Below are 23,116 nucleotides of genomic sequence, written 5' to 3' on the forward strand. Positions count from 1 at the left end.
ACACTCCAACCTGGCTAGGAGCATTGAGAATCAAGTAGCTACCTCCTCCACGGCACAACACTTCACTGTTACACGGATAAATTCATGATAACTAAAATAAAAGGCTGGCAAAGGCATGGGAAGGAAGCGAGGGAGGAAGCAAATGAATAAGACAGAAGGACTGGTGTAGGAGAGAACTGGCGCTAAGTGGACATGAGCTGGCACTGGGCAGTGCATGCTCTCAGCTGGGCACAGGAGGTGGAAGGCAAAAGGCGGGGGGCAGCAGAAGGCAGGAGGCGGATGGTGGTAGGCGACAGGCGCTCCTGTGCACGCAGTGGCAGGCAGGTGGAGGCTAATGGTGCCTACGATTTTGGTAACCTTGGTTACTGCTTACTTTCATGGAAAATAATCAATTGGTAATCGATTACCAACTACTATTTACATCGTTATAGCAATTTCTGGCATCTAGACAAAACATGTGTAAAATGTATAAATTAGCATTTCGTATATTCAGACATAAATGTATTTTAAGATAGCATAAATGTATGTGTACTCTAAACTAAAAAGTAAATTTATCCAAAAAAGTAGTTTTAGCATTCAAGTATCAAAACAAATCCTACTCTGATATTGTAGAACGATTTCTTTAAGGTATTCTCTAATTAGTGATAAAAAAAATATTATTTACAAATTATTGATTACTCAAAAAGAAATTACTACTTGAATTGTCAAGAATAAATCAAAGTAATCGAATCCAGCAACTGATTACAAGCACCATCATATGAGGTAAGTGAGCTGCACTCTATTAAATAACTCTTTGAGGCACTGAAAATTTTTCATGTACAACGTATGAATTTCTCTCTCATCAATGTTCATACCACTGGAATGATGCAGATAGATAGATGAATAGATTATGAAACTTAGCCCTCTAAATTAAAAACCAGAAGCTCTGTGAATCTACTATTTTTTTCATTTTGAACTTGAATCTATTGCCAATCTCAGATTAAAGTGATCAAATCCCATTTTTTTTAGGTGTTTCATCCTCTCTACTGAGCTAAAGTCCTTTAGCATGTACCTGCCTTGCATTGGATTAGCCTTTCTTGTCATTCTGGCTCAAGCTTTCTTTTGAAATTGTACATCATTGCCTTGGAATAAATTAAACCCTTCTAGTAATTCGGGTTTAAATACACTGCATTTAACCTATGCCCTACCAAGAACTGACAAGCCCATTGAGGACAAAAAAAAAAAAATTCAGATTTCCATTGGCAGTAAAGAAACATATCGATTATGGGGGTTGGCTGGTAGCCCTATGTATGGGGGTATATGGCAAAAAAGCAAGGGAGAATATGGCAAAAAAGCAAAGTCATAATAAAATTCATGGAGCTTTGTATGGCAATGGAGAATGCATATACAAAATAGATTGTCAAAATTCCTCTTACTTTCGTAGTTACAGGGTAATTAGTAAAAGTAACTCAATAAGCCAAAAACATTGATTTGTACAAGAAAATGCAGTATTTCTTCTGTTATTGTAAATTTTGATCATTATTATCAAACAAATTGTGAGCAATGGCATCTGTAAAGATTCCATGAGTCACAAGACGGGAAGTAAGCAAGTTACCACCCTTTAGTGCGAGCTAAAACATGATAAGAGGGTACACGTGCGAGTTTCACCTCAGACATTCCCTTGCTTTTACATCTGTTTTTCTTTGTTTTGGCAAGAATTTCCTCATGCCAAAGAGAAAGACAAGCACAACATCTAACTAACATTTAGAAGAAGAAAATTTGCTCTAATAAGCAGATCATAATAGTATTGGTGATATTAGCGTAGTTAGTGGAGAGAAAGATAGAGGGCTGTGTAGCAGAGCGCCAGGCTATGGGTTTGAGCAAAGGGATCTTCATTTATGATAAATAACATAGTTTGGGTTTATTAATACCCAAAAAGGAATATAAAATTCATAATAATCATGATTTATTAACACTGTCTTTGTAAAAAGAGTACAAGTTCGAATTTCACCTCTGACATTCGCTTGCTTTTACATCTGTTTTTCTTTGTTTCGGCAATGAAAAGAAGAAAATTCACTCTAATAAGCAGAGTAAGTGAAGGAGAGAGAGAGTGTTACATAGGAAGGTTGCCCTGTATCGCCTGACGCACTGCCCCAGGCTTCGATCTATGAGCAAAGGGATCTTCATTTATGATTAAATTATGATAAATAACATAGTTTTGGTTTATTAGTACCCAAAAAGGAATATAAAATTCATAATAACCATGATTTATTAACACTGTCATAAAAATACAATTAAAAACTTTGACTGCCCATATCTCAAAACTATACTTATTGACCTTCAAATTGTATCTTCTCCCTTAGTTTTAAAGCTATATACATAACTTAAAAAGACATATAGAACAATCAAATGAAGCCATTTTTTCCTCTTTTTTTCTTTAATTTTTTCCCTGATTTATATATAGGGTTTATATTTTTACCAAATGAAAAAATTCATATCTATCAAAAAAATTACTTATAGAAAACACTCTTCATTTGATTGGAGGTCTACATCAGGTCTATATATGGTAGTAATCCCAGGTAATATTAAGTATCAAGGGAGGAGATAGAATTTGAAAAAATTTTATTTTCGGGATAAATCGCCCTGGCGTCACAAAACCAAAGGTTAGAGGCGAAAATCATAAGCAGTTTGGAGATGTCCCAAGTCATCTCATTAAGTGGTATGAATGTCAAAAGTCCTGTCCTTAAAAAATGGCATAAGCCGGCCGGCCCCCTTAATAAAAGCTTTTGTCAAAGATTCCATAAAATATTACTAATAAACAAAACAGAAAAATGCAATAAGAGAGGCTGACACTAAAAAATATCAAATAACACCAAAATGAAAAGCTTTGACACAATTCTGAATAGAATATAAATTTAAAACATGTTAATAATTAACCTTTCATTCATTGATAATGAATGGTGTACCATATATTTCTGTAATACAGTCAAATATTTTGATGGCTCAACAATTATCTTTAGAATTTAGTACTATTGACATTGAAAGAATGAACAAAATGTTTTTTAAACAAATTTATGTACAATATAAATATATTCAGCAACACAGGTGGCAATGACACACAATGACATATACAGTGGACCCCAAGTATTCGCGTTCTCCAGATTCGCAGACTCATGCATTCACAGATTTCTCTCTAGAACATTTCCCTGCATTATTTACAGAAAATTTGCCTATTTACTGTATTTTTCTATGAGAAATATCCACAAATTCCTGTTTTTTTATCAATTTCATCATAAAATGCACTTTTTTGTGATAAAACTATTAAAAAAACAGGTATACAAAATTTTAGTGGAGTTTTTTGAGTTTTAACTAACAAAATAGGAGGTTTTAAGCATTTTTATAGGGGTTCCAACTATCGTGGGTTCTAACTATTCGCGGGAAGGTCTGGTACACATCCCCGCGAATAAGGGGATTATTAATAGGGGTTAGTTTTTCCAGACCTCTGAGTCTCAAGTAGACTCTTCTCGGGCTGGTTACGCATACGGGGGGACCACTGTAAATAACAACATGCAAACAGCATTTCTACCAGGAATAAATGTTAATAGTATAAATTATAGAATACAAAAGCAAAAACTGAGCACTTACTTTGTCTAGTTTGTTTGGTAATGTAGAGCTTCCTGGCGTAGTTATTGTCCCAACATCACCAAGTGCAACATTAGGAGGTGGTGAAACTGCATTGCTTATGCCACTTGCAGTTCTAAAATAATGGGGAAAAAGAAATCATAAAGTGCAAAAATACCTGCAATCAATCAAACAATCAATTAACCTCTTTATGAAATTATAAAATCAAAGGAAACTAGTTTAATAATCTAAAACTTTATTCCACTTTATATCTATGGGATACAAAAAATTCATGAAAAAGAAAATTACAATTTTTTAACACTAAAAACATCACAATATTATTCTACCAGATGCAAAGTGACTAGTATTTCATACCTGTGATTTGAGAAACCTGGAGTTGGAGAAGATGCATGCCAAGAGGAAGTCTGAGAGGACGAATGATGACCTGAACCATCAATGGATGAGCTGACAGACCTCGGAGGCAACTCAGGTGGGAGTGATGAAGGGGGGCTGCTACTGCCACAGCCACCTGTCATCAATCAATTCAGAATTTCCTTATTTTCTAGTATTTTTCACTAGCTCCAGGGATTGAAAAAACAAAAGATGTAAGAAGACAAACACTATTTTATATTAGTAAAAATAAGTAAAAACTTGTTAACTACTGAAATATTAAAAGAAAACAGTGAAGAAACTTTGGCCTTTTTCTAATTGAAAACCTACAGTTTACATTCAATATTTGGAGAATATTAGTAAGCAATATGGTCTAAAATGTGTAAGTTTATAGCAAATACAAAAAATCATCATCATTCAGAGGAAACAAAAGTCTACTAATGGTAAAGTTCTGCAATACAGCCATTTTAAGGCAAAGAAATCACCACAACGATATTTATTGCTTGATTGAACAGAGAGCTTTTGAGCAGTGTTTTGTACACATTTAAAAAAATATATATGATTTCTCTTACCCTCATAAATGAGTCCTACACATCCCTCAACATCTCTAACTAATTTTTCTTCTAATCCTCTACGCAAGAGGAAAAGCCTACACTATCTCGAGTGCTTTTTGAAAAAATGATAACTGTAACTGCTACTATCCTGTGTTCCAAGACCACAACTATTAAAACTCTTCACATCCTCTCAGCCAGAGTACTAAAATCTCTAAGCACAGTGTTTTGGTATATGGTATATCATTGCATATACAGGGAAAATATTGGCTTTGATCAGCTGTCTTCATTTACAACATTCAATAAAATATTATTAAATCCAAAGACCACTTACAACTAGCAATATCAATTCAAACGTCCTAACGAATTGGAAAACTATTTGCAACATTTCTCACACCGTAAACTAATGGTTTTGTTCATGCTTTCAATGCCCAAAAATAGAAGGTTATTTTTATTCACGAGCAATAACTACCAAGATATCAATGATTTATAATTAAACCTTCTCATAAATCTAGTATGAGGCACATTAGTGTCTATTCTACCAAATGCATAAAAACATAGACTCCCAGCTAGTAATAACTGAAGAACAATTGATTTCTAAGGGCCTGAGACTTTCATTAAAGCCTTTGCGCACTTTTGTAAGGCCTCGGAAGGCCAAGGCAAAAGGCAATTGCACCTAGGGCTTATACAGAAGTTAAGAAAGGGCAGTATGGCTAATTATGTGAATACCATCCTGAATTGACATTTTTGTCCAATTTTTGCTACTCAGTTCTGTTCAATCTAGGAATGGGTAAAATTTTGCACTTTCTTGCTTTCATCAATTTTGTCAATATGCTTTGAAACTGGCTTGGGTAGAGGAACTGTCCTTACTGGGTTGGACTTGGCATGTGGGTAATATAATAACTAGTAATGTAATGAGAGAGAGAGAGAGAGAGAGAGAGAGAGAGAGAGAGAGAGAGAGAGAGAGAGAGAGAGAGAGAGAGAGAGAGAGAGAGAGAATTTTTATTTACACCAAAGTTATATGTTTAGGGAACCTATTAATTGTGATAAATTGTCATGAAAAACCTTTTTACAAAGTGATAATAACAGCACAAGCAAAATTACTTTTTATAACTTTTTACTAATATTTAGAAATTGCAAGTGGTATTTTACCAGAGAGAACGATGAGGTGCAGAACTGTCCTGATATTTAGCAAAATTATATGGAAATGTTTTTTAATAGGTTCCATTTAGTTGAATGTACGACATTACTTAGTACTGCATTTTTTTTGCTGCTCCTACCTACATATTTATGCACTAACCTCAACTAACTATTAAGGTAAATCAAAACTACCGTGTATACTCGAGTAAAACCCCCAAATTTTCACCCTAAAACAATGATTTGATCATGTATCTCAAGTAACATGCGAGTTCAATTTTTGAGACCAAAAGGCTAACCTCTTTTCCTCCTATTTATCTACCCCATTTTCTAGTTAGGCTAACCCGTTTTCCTCCATCTCTTTATCTATCCCATCTTCTAAGTTAAGTTAAAAAGAGAAAAAGAGAAAGCTAAAAGTATCGTCAGAAATGTTATATTTGTTGTATAAATGCATACAGCCAGAAACAGCTGATTTGCTATGAACAACTGAATCCAATAACTACAGTGGTTTGCTTGCATTTAAATCATCGTACAATAGTAAAAAATTACTGTAGTTATGTTACAAATGACATTAAATAGAATAGGACCGATATATTTTTATATTACTATATCCTCACTCGCTATGGAAAAAAGATCGGCAAGGGCATATACTGCTAAATTTAAGCTGCTAGTTGTAGCTGAAGCTGAGGAAAGAATGTTCATCTGCTAATGACTATTATTGTGCATTGGCAACATGGAAACTTTGGTATAGCACCATAAAACTCAACAGCAAACAAAATTTGAGAGAAATGTGTTTTAATCAAAATTATTTGGCATAAAAGAACACATTTTACTGTGTTCACTCCGATAAAAGATAAATGTGTAAAGCTTGTAGTATTCTGATGAAATCAAGTGAAAATATCGAATGCAATCTGTTCCATTTTTTACGCAATAAACATGCTCTCAGCATCATCTACTAACAACAACAACAACAACAACAACAACAACAACAACAACAATTTCGTTCACAACAATACAAATTCAAGTATTTTGACTTGAAAACTCTTCGTATAACATAAAATAGCCTTGTCCCATATCAATAGAGTATCTTGAGATTCATTTACTCTAATTAGAAGCAAGAAAATCACCCTGATTTGACTTCAACACAGCAAAATAATTTTACCTCGCAATCATCCTTAGTTGGTTTTTTTATTTTATAATACAACAATAGTAATATGAAAACACATACATAATATTATTGGATGCAGTGAAGTAAGGCATAACTTTTTAAAAGATCCATGGAAAAGATGCATATTCATCATGTTTGTATTTTATCAAACGATACTAATATGTGAATATTACATATGCTAATTTTATATCTCATGTATGATGCAACCCCCCTAAAATTAGCTTCAAAATTAGGTCTTCAAAAGTCACATTATATCCGAGTATACATGGTATGTTTATGCAATAAAAGAAGTTATTATAAAAGCTCATTCATTAAAAGGTAGCCTTTAAATATGTGATACAAATCTGGAAGCAGTCTCAAAATAACAGTTCCACTGAGCTAACTCCTTATTACTCTATATACGTACTTATCATTGTTCCTTATCCTATTTTGCTAATCTCCATCTTGTTTCATAGCGAAAACAGCTGCAATCACAAACCCATTTTTCATAAAATAACCCCAATCATTATTCAGGAGGGAAGATGAATCTGATGAGTCCAAGATGGAAGATGTCACAACCAGAAGTCCATCAGAACAAAAGATGATGGGGAACTGGTAAAAGCAGTTCCTAAAAGAACAATGCTATGCTTCAAGAATTGCAATGAGAGGATTTCCAGACAATAGTCACTCTCAAAAGCGATAGCTCTGCAGTGGAAGAAATCCAATGACACTCACTAACCAGCATAAGGGGCAAAAAGCAGTGAATTCAGGTAAAAGTTCTCAAAGTTCCATCTATCTGAAACAGTAATATAATGATGAGCGAGATGATTGACATCATAATTTCATATACATACAAGGAAATGGGCAGCCGCAATGATAAGCCATATTATGAGTGTTATGATAGCTAGCCTGAGGTAAAACTCTAGCAAAGAGGCATGGGAAATCTCAATGTTTGCCTTTGAGATAGCAGTGAGCACTAGTTGCCAAAAAATAAAAAAAAGCAAAGTTGGATGTCAAGGAATTTGCATCCTGAGCCCTTGTCCTGAATGAAAGAAGTCCCCTGAACCAGTTCCTGACACATGGATGGTGGTGCATGAAGAGAACAGGGGGAAACCACTTTACCTACCAATCAAGAAGCAACAAGAGGCTCATCAATAGAGGCCCAGCAACCAAATATGAAACCACACAAAATGCACTTGGTCATCATGTTCAGTGAAGCCCAAGATGATCCCATACATGGCCATAAAGGTCCAAGAAAAATGACACATCAAACAGATCATTAAGTCACCAGCAATGCAGTAAAGATACAAACACATTCAAGTTGCTACATGGAAATCAAGTGAAACCTGATATATAATTATGTACTAAAGTATGAAGTCAGGAAGGCATTTTAATTCCCTTAAACAAGGCTACATTGAAAAAGACAGGAGACAGGCAGCATGGGAATCCTCTCAGTCAAGAGTGGCAAATTATAATTCGAAGAAAGCTTCTAAAAATGAGATACATTTTTTGAGCCACAAATTTTGCTATGTTGGAGGCAGTGACAAGAGTGACTTCAGCAAAAGACCAAGTAAATTTACTTCCTTTTAAGTTAAAGGAGAATATACAGTGGTCCCCCGTATTCGCGGGGGTGCATACCAGACCCCCCGTGAATAGTTAGAACCCGCGAATAGTTGAACCCCTATGAAAATGCTTAAAACCTCCTACTTGTTAGTTAAAACTCAAGAAAAACCTACTAAAAATTTATGTCTGGTTTTTTTAATAGTTTTATCATAAAAAGTGAATTTTATGATGAAACTGATAAAAAAACCAGGAATTTCTGGATATTCCTCATAGAAAAATACTGCGAATAGGCAAATTTTTTGCGAATAATGCGGGGAAACGTTCCAGAGAGAAATCCGCGAATACGGGGGTCCACTATATATATGTCAAGTACCAGCCTATAAAGGTACTGAATAAGTTGAAGCATGTGTTAATTATTTTGACGTGTGAATTACGGCCAAATGATCTGATGCAGAATACAGCCTACCCTACCAGCTGACTATCTAGAAAATCAAGACACTTAACCGTGAGTAGCAGTATATGATTTTGGCAGCAAAAGTTAGGATACACACAATTATATCCTGTACATATTTTTAGTGATGGTAAGATAATTAGTTCTTATTTTTATCAATGAACACATGAACTGGTACCAAAAAATGTTCATTCTGTTATGCTCAGATGGACAGAGGAAAACCAGCCAATCCTGCACTTATGTACAAGGTGGTGAGAGCATCAACTGCTTCCAAGAAGATAAAACACTACTGGTAACAGAATAGCTATATAATTTTTTCCAGCATCCCGCAATAAATACACATTTAAAAGATTTTACCACTGAATGCATTTCTACCGTGAAGGTGGAATGAGAACTGGGAAATTTCTTGATAATGGCATCTCCAGCTATAACAAAACATGATTCCATTAGTCACTTTAATCCAACAGTACTATACTATACACTACTTTACAATCAATGCTGGCTAGTGTGTTGAAGAAATTCCTTCCAATCACTTCACAGGAATCGTTTCTTCCCTACAGTTGAATGAGAACCTTGCTTCCAGTGAATGAAGCAGTCACAGCAGGAGATGGAAGGGAGTAGCCATAATGGACTGCTATTAAAGTGGGGCAGGTGACAGTCTAGATAGGGATATCTAGAAAATGCAGAAGAGGAAAGAGAGGGAGACCCAGTGAAGTTGAGCTCACTGCCATGAGAAAGCCAGCAAGATCTAAAGGAAGAGTAGATTGGGGGACAACTACACCCGGTCACTCCTTCCTCCTCACTCAGCTCTTACCATATCAATCATCCCTACCACTCCTGTACTTCTAATTTCTGAATTTTCTTGTCTCTCTTGCAGCAATACACTTAAAATCCACCTCAGCATCCTCATTTCTGTTTTCCCCATTTCTCATTTCTTAATTCCAATATTTCTTTAAATATATTTTCAATGGTCTGATTACTATACAATAGATCTTTACTCTTAGTTTATTTGGAATTCTTTTATCACACACTATCCCTGCCACCTCCCTCCAACTCTACCTTCAAACATTTCTGTTATGCCATAGAATATTAATATACAGTGATCCCGTATTTGCAGGGATGCGTACCAGACCCCCCGTGAATAGTTAGAACCTGCAAATGTTTGGAACCCCTATAAAAACGCTAAAAACACCCTATTTTGTTAGTTAAAACTCAAGAAAAACCTACTAAAAATTTTCATACTTGGTTTTTTAAGTTTTATCACAAAAAGTGCATTTTATGATGAAATTGATAAAAAAAAACCAGGAATTTGTGGATATTTCTCATAGAAAAACACCGCAAATGTGCGAATTTTCTGCGAATAATGCAAGGAAACGTTCCCGAGTGAAATCCACGAATGTGTGAGTCCGTGAATCTGGAGAACGCGAATATGGGGGGTCCACTGTACTGCTGTTCTTGTTCTTTTATATACCATTTCAATCAACCTAACCAACTACTTTGGCACTTTCCCTTCTTCAACAACAAAACACTACCTCCCTTGATATTCTACCCTATTACCTTCCTGCCAAGTACCCTATAACTCTTTATAAGTAGACAGCATCAACTCTGCCTCTTCACTGCTGCTTGTAATTTTTAAGCAAGTATCCATTCTAAAACCTTCAAGAAGTTATCTGTTTGTTTGATTCCTCTATAATTATTGCAATCCATAACATCTCCCTTCTGTTTACTCTCCTGTACAATCAAGACTGTCTTCCCAGGAATCTGACATTACTTTCTCCTCTTAGATTGCCCTTAAAAGTTCCAGCCTCCATTCTTCCCTCAGAAATACCAAGCACTGTACCTTCAACTTTTCAATTTGCATCTCGGATGGATCTGGTGTTTGCCATTCATTATACTTACTGCCTTCTCTACATCTACAGATTGTATCTCCATCACTAGCCCCTCCACCCTCCCCACTTCCTCCAAAGGCTTTCCTTCTTTTTCTGTTTAAAAGACCGAATATTGAAAACTTCTGTCAAGATAAAACTAAGGATCCTAAGCTCAGTGCAATGATCCATAAAAAAGAATGAGTTACACCACCAGTCACCTTTTTTACAACCAATACAATACTTACAGAAGGAAACTCCAAGTAGTTTAGATGGAAGAGCAATTGAAATCTTTAAGGGAATGATCTCACTTCTTGGCATATTAAAACTGTGTGCTGTTTAACTCTAAAGCCAAATGACTGGGGAGACTTTGGGTGTGCTTCAGAATATTTTAGAAAGCTTTCTTTGCTAGTTGTTTTAATATAAAAGAAACTAGCAACTTCTGTAGTCTATACCAATGCCTAAGTATGGAAGATTGGTAGTAGATGGTCTATGGCAAGTCTGATACCAGCAGGGTGCAAAAAATCTTAACCAAATTGCAGTTGCTTGGAGAATGTGTTTCAAAACCAAGGGAAGGTTTTGACAATTTTACAAAGTTTTATACAATAAAATTCAAATGATTAATGGTCTACAACAATGTATATATTTTCCAAATGGATGACACTAGGATAATTAACACAGGAGTTGTGCATTTGTTGAAAACCACACCGTGCAGGAGACAAGGTAACTTCTTGTCAAAAAACACACTGTGCAAGTGACAATAAGCCTCACTTCTCTAAAACCCAAATTAGTTATGTGTTGACCACCTTCTCAGTCAGCTTACATAAACATATTGTTAAAGCAATAGGCCAGGCCAGTAACTTGCAGCTAGAAACTTACCCTTACCTGGTTTTGAAAATGCTACTAAGATGTCAAGCCCCCAAACACTTGGATGGTTGCTGCCCTGATTTATTTGATTTCTAATACCTAATATAAATTGGGACAAGCATTATCATGGCATAGAGAATTTTGCCTAATTGCAGCATCAAACTTGCTTTCATTAACTGAAAGATTATAGCATTTTTCCATACTTGTTTTGGAATCAAGACTTTCTTCCTGAACTAAATGGTGATATCTATGTCTGTTCCTGATTTAAGTTGTCCAACAAAAGTTATGCTACTCAATGAAGAAACAAAATACTTCCAGGATTGTGCCATGCTGCCATAACTGCTCACTGGAGTTAAGCTCCCATTGGCCTGGTCAGCTTTGGAAAAAGCTGGTGGTTTTTTTAATCAAGTTTGCTGTTGCTGGGGTCTCTGGTGTCATTTTCCAAAACTAAGGTAGTCGGTTATGTGTGTAGGGTGTCATTAAATAGAACAATGGCATTATCTACTTTCTGAAATTCATCCAGTCTATTTTACTAGTGTACTACTGTGATGGCCTTAGCACAGGTGTACCATTAGTTTTCATAATTATGGGTACCTGATCACCCGAATGCCAGGGATCTACTGTCTTCCAATTGAAATCAACCTGGCAATTAGTAATAAAACCAAGTGCTTAATTGAATGGGAAAATGTGTATGATCACCAGTGTTAAATATGTCAATATCCTAATTTTTTATCAATTAAACAATTTCTCCCCATTAAGTGCAGTGATCTACACTTGCTTTTGCAGTTCTCATAACTTTAGCCTCAGGCAACAATTAAAATCATAGATTCAATCATGACTCAATTGCACAAAGCTCCCACTGATGTTATAAGTGCTACCAAGAGGCCAAAGAAAAGTGATGCCATTGCAAGTAAAGAATGAATTGCTAGATTTTCTATGAACTGCAGACTTGTAAGTTGTGGTCGCCTGCATCAACAAGTTGACGGAGCAGTACACACATAAGGAAACATCAATCTAAGCGGTTGTTGCTGCAACTACATCAGCAGGTGCAAACACTGTATCACATGCAAAACACCACTCTCTTATGTGGAAATAGTTACTTTTCTGTGGGTGCTATAAATGACATCCAGACAGACTCAAAAATGACTTGAGAAAAGTTCATGTCCTTATGTGAATCCGAAAGGGCCAGGATCTAGCTCAGAAGGCTTCAAAGCTAGTACAACATGGTTCAATAATTTTAAGAAGAGAGTTGGACTATGAAATGTAAAGAATACACTAAGAAAAGTTTCTGATCATCATAAAGAAACTTATATAGGCATAAGACCATTTACCAGAGCAAGTATTCTGTGATGATGGAATCTCTCTGTCCTGGAAAAAAATAATAAAGAGGGCATTTATTAGCCAAAAAGAGAATTGAGCACCATGTTTTAAGCAAGAAAATATATACTGACATTGTTGTTTTGTGCTAATGACAATTGGGTTAAACATTAGGACAGCCCTAAAGTATCAATCCTTGAGCCCTGAACAGAAATTATATATTTTAACTACAAGTCTTTGGGATGCATAACAAGAATGCATGGACTATCAGAACACTTTTCATAAAAGGGTTTCAATGGTACTTTTTCTTGAAGTTCAAGCGTGCCTCACCAGTAAGGAATTGACCTTCAAGGTTTACCAATACTCTCATGCTAGAAAAGATTGATTGTGTCAGTGATTTCACTAAGTTCACCAACAAGTCAATTAAAGAAATAATTAAATAAACTGTGACTAAGGCTAAGAAGGTGGGTAGGAAAGGGTGTCAAAAGATACAATATCAGACGAAGAAGGTGAAGAGGAAGCTTCACACAAAAACCCTTTACATAATATCACAATGGGATTTCATCAGTCCACTGTTCTCATGGGCAATTTATATATTGCCCTATTAAGTAAATAAAATGGCAGGAGATGCAACTGTACAACATAAATACTTTTTTTAAGAAATGAAAAGGAAAAAAGTGAAACAGAAATCATTATGTACTTCATGCCGGAAATGAAACAGAAAGCACAACGTACTTCCTAAACATCAAACCCAGAATTCTGGTCTCCCTTTTCACCCCTCCCATCAAAGCAGCTCTCAATTCAGCACCACCTACTCCTCCAAATATATACTTAAATATGAAGAGGGTGAAGATACTGATGGTCTAGTTCCATTTATGGAACAAATGATGATAATGCTATACAGTTAATAAGCATGTATGTTGTGAGTGTGTATGTCTTCAAGTGAAAGTGTAATAACTGTACAGTATAAACTGCATCAACATAATTGTGCTGCTTCACCTTTTTTATTATCATCATCATTCAATATCACTGAATCATCATTTGAAAGGTTTTAGTGAAGTGTACATGCATATGTGAGTATTATTATTATGATTATATTGAGTTTTAAAATTAATATTTGTCTTCTAAAGCTGGTGATACATGAAGTATAATAAAAAATAAAATACAGCACTGTAAGTATCCTATGCTATCAATGTATCTTACAGGTATGTAGTATACAGTTAGTGTTCAAATTACAATAAACCGATTTTACGATGGGTCAGCAATTAATACCAAAACGAAAAAATTTTGAAAATATGTATCTTATCTTTAAATCTCACATACAATGGGGGCAGGCAGCAGCGTATAATCAGGCAACATACAGTGCATGATATGTTGGACTGAGAGTAAGAGGCTGGCGTAGGTACAGCCAACAACCTCACTTACTCTTGCTGTGAACCAAGTTTAGGTCAGAGAGTGTTTGTGATTTTTGCAAGTTTTTTGTAAGTAAACTCAAAAGATATGTCTACCAAACAACCAAATAAGTATCCTACTGATAATGCAAAAAAGAAGAGGCATTCTATTACTTTGGAACAGAAACTGATGATTATTAACCGGCATGAAGGTGGCGAGGCAGCCATAGTTATCGCACGTGTCAAGCGTTTGTCGCAATTAAAGATAATCACCATCGTTAAAGACAAGGAACGCGTAATGGATGCCATAAAGGGTAGGGCCTTTGGAAGAAATGGAGCAGTTACTGGTCACACAGATGGAAGACCAGATGCAAATGCATATGTCACTCAGCCTCTTCACCATTCAAACAAAGGCTCACATGTTTTTTGAAGAACTTCAAAAAAATATGATGATGACTATAAAAAAAAAAAGGTTTTCAAAACCGCCAGAATTTTCAGTGTGAAAATTAGCGGTGAAACAGCAAGCGCTGATGCCAGAGGAGCCACTAAATTTAAGTATGCTTCCAAGATCGTCATTGATGAAGGGTTCTTACCAGAGAAAATCTTTGATGTTGACAAAACAGGACTTTACTGGAAGCGTATGCCTGCATGGTCCTAGATCCACAAAGAAGCAACAACGATGCCTGGGTCTAATGCATACAAAGATCGACTGACTCTTCTGCTTGGGGGAAATGTGACTGAGATAAACTTAACCCATTCATGATTTAACACTAAGAAAACCGAGAGCATTAAAAAGCGTCAACAATCATATGCTTCCTGTGTATTACCGTCATAATAAGAAAGCGTGGATGACTGCAAAGCTGTTCAAAGACTGCTTTGTTCATTGCTTCATTCCAGAGGTGAAAGATTGTTGTTGGAAAAACATTCCCTTCAAAATTCTGCTGATTCTAGACAATGCTCCTGGCCACCCTCAGCATATCGGAGATAGTAATGAGAACATAAAAATTGTGTTTCTGCCACCAAACACAACTTCTCTTATACAACCCATGGATCAGGGCACTGTGGCTACATACAAGGTGTATTATCTTTGGAACAAGTTTGCTCAGGCTACAGATAATGAGGAGAAAGATCTCTGAACTTTCTGGATAGAGTTCAGTGTTCATTATGAACATTGGAAGGCGATGGAAGGAGGTTATAAAAAAACCTGCTAAAATTATACATGAACACATTTAAAGGTTTTGATAAGAAAGAGGAAGTTGTGGAAATTAATAAAAAGATCTTGACACTTGTGAAAAGTTTAGATTTAGAAACTGATGAGGAAGATATCCAAGAACGTATAGATGTGCAAGACTTACAGCTAACGTCAGAGGATTTAATTGCACTTGCAGAAGAGAAAAAAAAAAGAGCAGAAGGGGAAGAAGAAATTGAAGAAGAGCCAGAGCAAATGTTTACGACAAAAAAACTGGCAGAGACATTTGCTTCATTTGAACATGGACTGAAACTTTTAAGTGAAATGGAAGGGGATAAGGAATGGTTTGCTAAAGTTCAGACAGCACATCCAGCAATGTTGCATGTTATCGAGTAATTTATGAAGAATGAAAAAGATGCATTGTGCAACCTACAATCAATTAATTCTTTAAGGGATTGACTCCAGTACCATCACCTTTCCCAAGCCCTACCCCTGCCCATGAACCTTGATCCTCTACATCTCATAAGTTACTTCCTTGAAACACTTGAACTAACAGAAGAAGAAATATCTGTAGAGCAAGTTGATGATCCTGCAGCTCTATCATCCTCCTATTCTTCCAATTTTTTGTTATATGAAGCCATGAACAGCCTGACAGCGTTCACTTATGCTGACAACGGACCGAATCTTGCTTTTCGTTCTTATTATTAAATTTCTTTTTGTACAGGCAGTCCCAAGTTATCGGCAGGGTGCTGATAACCGAAAACCGTCATTAACTGAAACCCTGTGATTTATGGAGATTATGGTGCCAAGTTTCAGTTAATGGCGCCAATAAACTGGTTAATGGCACCTCTGTTGCGTATGTTATGGCGCCATAACTCTATCACCAATAACCAAAACTTGGCCCGTTATGGTGCCATAAATCGTTAATTTTATGGTGCCGGGGACCGAGTGTACTTGATTATCATGTCAATCTACACTGAACCTGCATAATTAGCTGATATTAATAATTATTATACCATATATGTGTAGAACATATTACTGTAGGCTAACTCTTGTCAGTGTTATTCAATTTCTCTTTGTACTGAATCTCCAGAATTAGCTAATATTATTACTATGCTGTATATGTATAGAGTATACCGTGTAGTGTATAGGCCAGTCTACCATATAGTGTGTATACGAGCAGACCCTAGTCATTGGCAGACTCAGTTATTTGTACTTCGTTTTATGGTGTTGTTCTAGTGCTAACAAATGCACCGATTTCCGGTTATCAGCACCACAATGCACCAATTTCTGGTTATCTGTGCTAGAATGCACCGATTTCTGGTTATTGGAGCCAATACATACCTAACAGAGGTGCCATTAACCAGTTATCGACACCAAAATCTGGTTATTGGTGCCATAAGTCCTGAAAATCACCACTTTTCAGTTATCAGCAAATTTCGCTTATCATCAAGCCATCAGAACAGAACATCCCCTCGATAACTGGGGACTGCTTGTATTGTTAATACATCCTGCTCACGAAAAGGGGTGCATTGTACTGTACTGTATTGTAAATAATTTCATTAACAAACTATTTATGTTAAATATCAGTGAAGTTTATGGTGAACAACACACTGTTCAGTATTAGAACACTGCCTTGGTGGGGATCAAGAGTTATTTATTTAGCTGGCACCTCCTATGCACAAAAATTTGAGGGACAAAAACATGCACAAAAACATAAGCTCTGACTTGAACAGAGTGAGAAAAAATTATGGAACAGAAGTTACATTAAAGTGAGGATAAATTGCAAAGCAAAACAGGAAAGCAGAATACTTAGAGTGAGTTGCCTATACACATACGTACAGGGGAACGCACACAATATTCCAGTCGCATCACATGCGTAAATGGTACATGAAAAATCACTGAAAAGAACACTAACCATTGCATGAGAGAATGATGCTTGTGTCTAGACACAAGCAGGCAGCAAAACCATGTTCAATACTAATAATGGCACAACCTGAAGTGCTGCTTGCAGAAACAAACTGGCAGCAGGATACACAATAAAAATCTAGAAAAAGACAGCAAGTCCAAATCCAAAGAAGGTGACCAGTAAAATAAGGAGCATAAAATCAGTACGTACATCATACAATAGGGAGCTGGCTGAGATTGCCCGATAGAACTGCTCATTTTAGAAATTTCTGTGTCTTGCAAGTGGATGCATCTAAAGCAAATAAAAGGCTATTCCATGATGAATGGGCCTGTGATAACTAAAACTTCAAGCCATTATAAAAAATTAGTTCAGCATGCTCAATAAATAATTTACTCCACTTTTCTCAATCAAAATAGATTATATATATGCAGTGCACATAACATACAACGTCAAAACAGTTTCAAAGGTTGGGAGATCCAAAGGATATGCAAAAGGCAGTAGATGCAACAAGAAAGGAGCAAACAGGAAGTATATCAATGAAAGGTTATTTGGATATTTTTTCTGAGCTTTTTTGGTTCAAGTTCTTAAAACTGACAGACTAATGCTAAAAATCTAAATGCAAGTGATAGACTAAATGCAAGAAATAGACACAAATTAGGAATACCTTTCCACTCCCAAAACAATAAAAAGCCAACACTTAATACAGGTACAGAATCCTTTCTCCGAAATTCTAAAACCCGAAAAGCTCTAAAAACCGAAAACATTTTGTGGAGAGTAGAGAGTCACTTCATAATTTTGGTAGTTTTGGAGTGCTAATGGCTGACCTGAGCCAATTGGGTGAGTGCTGCTTCTCAGATTATTTCTCTCTCTCTCTCTCTCTCTCTCTCTCTCTTCTCTCTCTCTCTCTCTCTCTCTCAAACAGCATCACTGGGTGCTGCTGATAGCTGACAGAATAAATCTAAGTAGTAATCAAATCCAGCAACCGATTACAAGCACCATCATATGAGGCAAGTGGGCTGCATTCCATAAAATAACTCTTTGAGGCTCTGAAAAGTCATTGGATCTCTCTCTCTCTCTCTCTCTCGCTCTCTCTCTCTCTCTCTCTCTCTCTCTCTCTCTCTCTCTCTCTCTCTCTCTCTCTCTCTCTCAGGGAAACACACTGCTAATTTGAGTCTCTTTAACCAATTAGTATTAACACATATGCACAGTGTATGTGTTTGTGTGTGTGCATGTTCATAATGTTTTTAAAAATGAGCGGTACAGATAATAAATCTTTGGAAGAAGTGCAGTTAATGAATCTTTGGAAGACAAAACAAACAAACACAAATTTTGTTGTTGTTTGATACCTGGACTATAAGGCTGTGACCAGCAGATAAACAGAAATGGATTGACCTTCTTTGAGAGATTAAAGAGATTAATTTGTTTTGAAGTTATGTCAACGTAGCGTTAATAAATATCTTCCAAAACAAAAAAATTGCTTTTGTTGCAGAAGAATCTCTGGAATAACAATTTTGTACTCAAAGTAATGAGAAGGAATTCATTCTATTCTTTAAGTAATCAGTAAAATACATACCCTATTAAAAACTACGTAATGATTCAAAACACACACAAATAGGTCATCATCAACTTTCCTGTAAGCAAAACGTTCTTTCTCAGACAGAATACACCTGAAATCTGATTGGCTGTCTGGTTGCCATGTGGATCTGTTATCCAATGACTGCCCTCTACTTCTGTTTTATTATAGACTTACGTCGTGACAGCACTAAATTTGAATGCACCATGATTGTGATTATTTGACTGCTAGTGGCAAAAAATTACTCAATAATTTGTTTTATATTATTATTTATTCTTGAAAACAAAAGATTCTCAATAATTTTAACTTTTATATAGTGGTATGAAAAATTGGACACAAATCAACTTGTGAATTTTAATGATAAGTAAGGCTATAAAATACATTTCATCATGACGATCTTGGAGAGGGTTGTTCTTTATTGCCACTATGTTGTCATCAGTTTGCAGTCATACATTCGATTACTATGACACACTGTTAAATTCTTGTTTTAAAGAAGAAATAATAATTATATAAAGCAAATTATTGAGTAGTAATTTTTGCCATCAGCAGTCAAATAATCACAATCATGGTAACATTCAAATACATATACATATTTTTATGTTTTACAGAATGCTTTTCTTAACGATAATATTGTGTTAGTGAGCATATGGTCTCAATTGTCCCCACTTTTTCATCATTGATGATGTTAATTACCTCTCACTCCTATAACAGTACATTATTATAAATAAAAACTATAATGAATAAATAACTATATATATATATAATGAAAAACATAAAAAAAATGCTTTTGCTGCAGGAGTGATGTTCGATTATACTCCTGACCCCACAGTTCCGAAATCTGAAAAATTCCAAAAACCGAAACATATCTGGCCCCAAGGATTTCGGATTAAGGATTGTGTACCCTTAATACCAAAATGTGAACTTTTATATCATTGTTGATTAGGGACACCAAAATCACGTATATTGGCGTCAAAATAGCTACAACTTTAGATGCAAAGTACCCTTTGAATGTATAAAAGCAAAATATTTTTCTTTTGCTTGAGTTACAAAGTGATCAAATATACATTAAATCTGATTAGTCATCATTCTTAAAAGAAACGTTACTCATAAGATTACGTATACTGCTGATAATGCAACCTTACCAAGAACAATAACAAACAAACATGCAATTCATTAAAGAATATTCCACATACTACTACAAATTATGTTAAAAGGCAATCAAGAGCTTAGTCATGCAGAAAATTGATTAAATAAGTACTAACTGACATAACTACAAACAATGAATATTACAAGAAGAAAATGAAAAAATAAAACCAACAATTACATTTATAAAACCAAAAATTATAGTCATATAATATAAATTACATTAACAATTAATAATCATTGGCACAGCAAAACATCTGCCAATGAACATCTATTACAGTATTTGATATACTGTCCACAATTAGCCACCTTAAAATTAAAACACAAATAGCTTTCCCACATCTTGGAAACAGGAGAGAATCAGGAGAGAAAAAAGTAGGATGCAGGATGACAGACAAAGGATATTGTTAGTCAGGATCACATGTTAATAAAGACTCACCAGCAGCCGCCCCTGGGGATAGAGATCCGGCCTGTGGTGATGATGAATGAGTTGGAGAAAGAGTGGGAGCCGTAAGTAGGACAGGAGTGTCCAGGAGGCTTGTATTCTCACCGCGTGACCCTTCAGTGTGTCTCCCTTCAGTGCCCCTGCCAGAGAGATTTGGTCGAGGACGAGTGAAAGTCATAACACCTGATGAAGTTGAGTTGCTCCCTGTTGTGCTGCTGCTACTGCTTCCTTGGGATCCTCCACCATTACTGTTGTTTCGACTGTGGCTTAAACCTCGAGCATTGCGCCGTGCTAAATATGCAGCTATCATTTGAGGCCTGTTTAAAAAAAAAAAAACATTTACAACAAAATTATAGTACACACCATATTGAGGTTATCACATCCATCACAACCCTTTACACAAGGAATCAAAAGATGGATTTCTCATTAGTTCTATGCATCAATCAAAATAGCTATAATTGCAGCAGAAAATATCAAAATCTTCCCAATGCAAAAAGGGTAAACTTCAATTATGTACTACTTTTGCATTATTAACAATAAAATCAATCTCTTCAAAATTAACTGAAATTCAAAGTTTGCAATCTTAAGTACAGAATTTCCAACAACCTGTTTAGTCATTGACAGACAGAAATGAATTGTCAGCTCTAGCTGTGTTGTACCTATTCTTCCCCAGTAGTGGGAAAGCAAACTGTCTGCACCTAAAACAAAAGAGCACTACCTTGATTTTTCATTTTTTAGCTGTCATGTAAAGTAGAAACTATAGGTATTTAATTATTTGTTATGTTACTTGTAAAAAATGACAGTTCAGGATGTACATATGGGGCTTCCAAAGTTTTCCTCTCATAGAACGGGTATACAGGTGGCCCTCAGTTAGCGGCAGGGGTTCCGTTCCAGGCTGCCGACGCCAAGTGATTTTCGACACCAAGTGATTTTAAAGGCAACAGCCACCCCACACCTTCTTTCGGAATACTAGACCAGTTAACAGCTCCCTGGACCAGTCAAATGGCGCCGTAATCCCGCAATGGCGCAATAAGTAAAATCATATTTATGCAGTATAGTACGTACAATAGAAATTACTGTGCAGTACATTATAGTTTTAATCCTTTGGGTGTCTAGAGTATGTAAAGATATAATAAGGTTTTATACAGTGTACAGGTAGCTATAGTGTTCAAGTTACGATACGTAATTTGTCTTACGATAATCCGATTTTATGAGAGACCAAATTACAATAGCCTAACTTTATCCCATCTTCTAGTTACATAATTTCAATGACAGCAAAAAAGAATGATGAAAGTATGGTTTAAACGCTATACTCATTGCATAAACATGTACAGCCATGAACAACCAAATCAGAAACAACTTTTTTTTAAGTACAACTGAATTGGATGACAACATCTGTTTGACTTGTATTTCAATCATTGTACTATAGCATACTATTACCATAGTTGTTATAAATGACGTTATGTAGAATAGAACTGAGATATCTTAATGTAATAACTTTATTCGGTATTGATCAAAGATAAATATAGATCAAAGATCAGACAAGAAATATACTGTTAAATTTAAACCTAGTTATAGCTGAAGCTGAGAAAACTGTTCAAGCTACTGATGACCATTATTGTGCATCAGCAACAAGGATAAAACTCCAGTAAACGTATGCCATCAAACACAACCGTAGATAAAATTAAGATAAAATCATTTTAATCAAAACTACTACTACTATGCTTGAAAGAACACATTTTACCGTTGGTTTCACGCCGATATAAGATAAATAACAAAGTACGTATTACAATGATATAAAGGACTCAATGACATGCCGCCAACATAATCTGTTAATGAAAAAAAATAGTTCACAATCACAACGAGACATATTCAAGTCAAATTGCCACCTAAAAACAGGTCATATAAGGAAAAATTACCTGTTCTCATATAAATAAAATATCTAGATATTCGTTTATGCTAACTAGAAGCAAGAAAATTTGCTCAGAATTGCATTAAATATGGCAAAACAAACTCGTATTCGCCATCAGCTGATTTCCAAACCAAAAAATTGGCCGCTCCACGGAATACTGGCTTATATTTACCGTAGTATTTTATAATACAATAATATGAGAATGCATACAATATTATTGGATACAGTGAAGTAATGTACAACTTTTTAAAAGATTTATGGAAAAGATGCATATTTACTTTTTCTTCTGTGCTATCTTAATTTTCGTCACTAGGCCATCTATGTAGCAGCGGCATCTCGAGCTCCTATGGTCGTACCTCAATTTTTTTGCTCACAAAACAAAGCAAAAAATCATCCCAGTTGCACAGTTATATTTTGTACTTCTATCCCATGGAAAAACAAACAAATTGCAGTGTTGCAAAAATGTATATGTGAGTTTTGTCTTTTAAAATCAGTTTATGCAACAATTCTAAATATAATTTGTTATAAAAATGTGATTCAATGATATAAATTAAAATTTTATTATTCGGGAGCAACTGAACAACCTTTGTCTTCATCATGTGAAGGACTGTTACAAAGACTTCAAATGGACATGCATACTGCCACTGTATCATGTTTATGTACAAA

General features: G+C 35.5%; 1 protein-coding gene across 2 annotated transcripts in view; it reads right to left on the reverse strand.

The window, feature by feature from the left end:
• Positions 1–23,116, reverse strand: part of LOC135212064 (E3 ubiquitin-protein ligase SH3RF3-like) — a 197,601-nt gene that overhangs the window by 102,697 nt on the left and 71,788 nt on the right. For both annotated transcript variants that reach the window (XM_064245407.1, XM_064245406.1), the window contains 3 exons: positions 20,533–20,855; positions 3,976–4,129; positions 3,625–3,736 (listed from right to left, as the gene is read on the reverse strand). In XM_064245407.1, coding sequence (XP_064101477.1) covers positions 3,625–3,736; positions 3,976–4,129; positions 20,533–20,848 — 582 coding nt within the window. In that variant the 5' untranslated portion in view covers positions 20,849–20,855. The remainder of the gene's footprint in view (positions 1–3,624; positions 3,737–3,975; positions 4,130–20,532; positions 20,856–23,116) is intronic.

This window comes from Macrobrachium nipponense, chromosome 40, assembly GCF_015104395.2.
Source record: "Macrobrachium nipponense isolate FS-2020 chromosome 40, ASM1510439v2, whole genome shotgun sequence".
In the NCBI taxonomy this organism is placed as follows: domain Eukaryota; kingdom Metazoa; phylum Arthropoda; class Malacostraca; order Decapoda; family Palaemonidae; genus Macrobrachium; species Macrobrachium nipponense.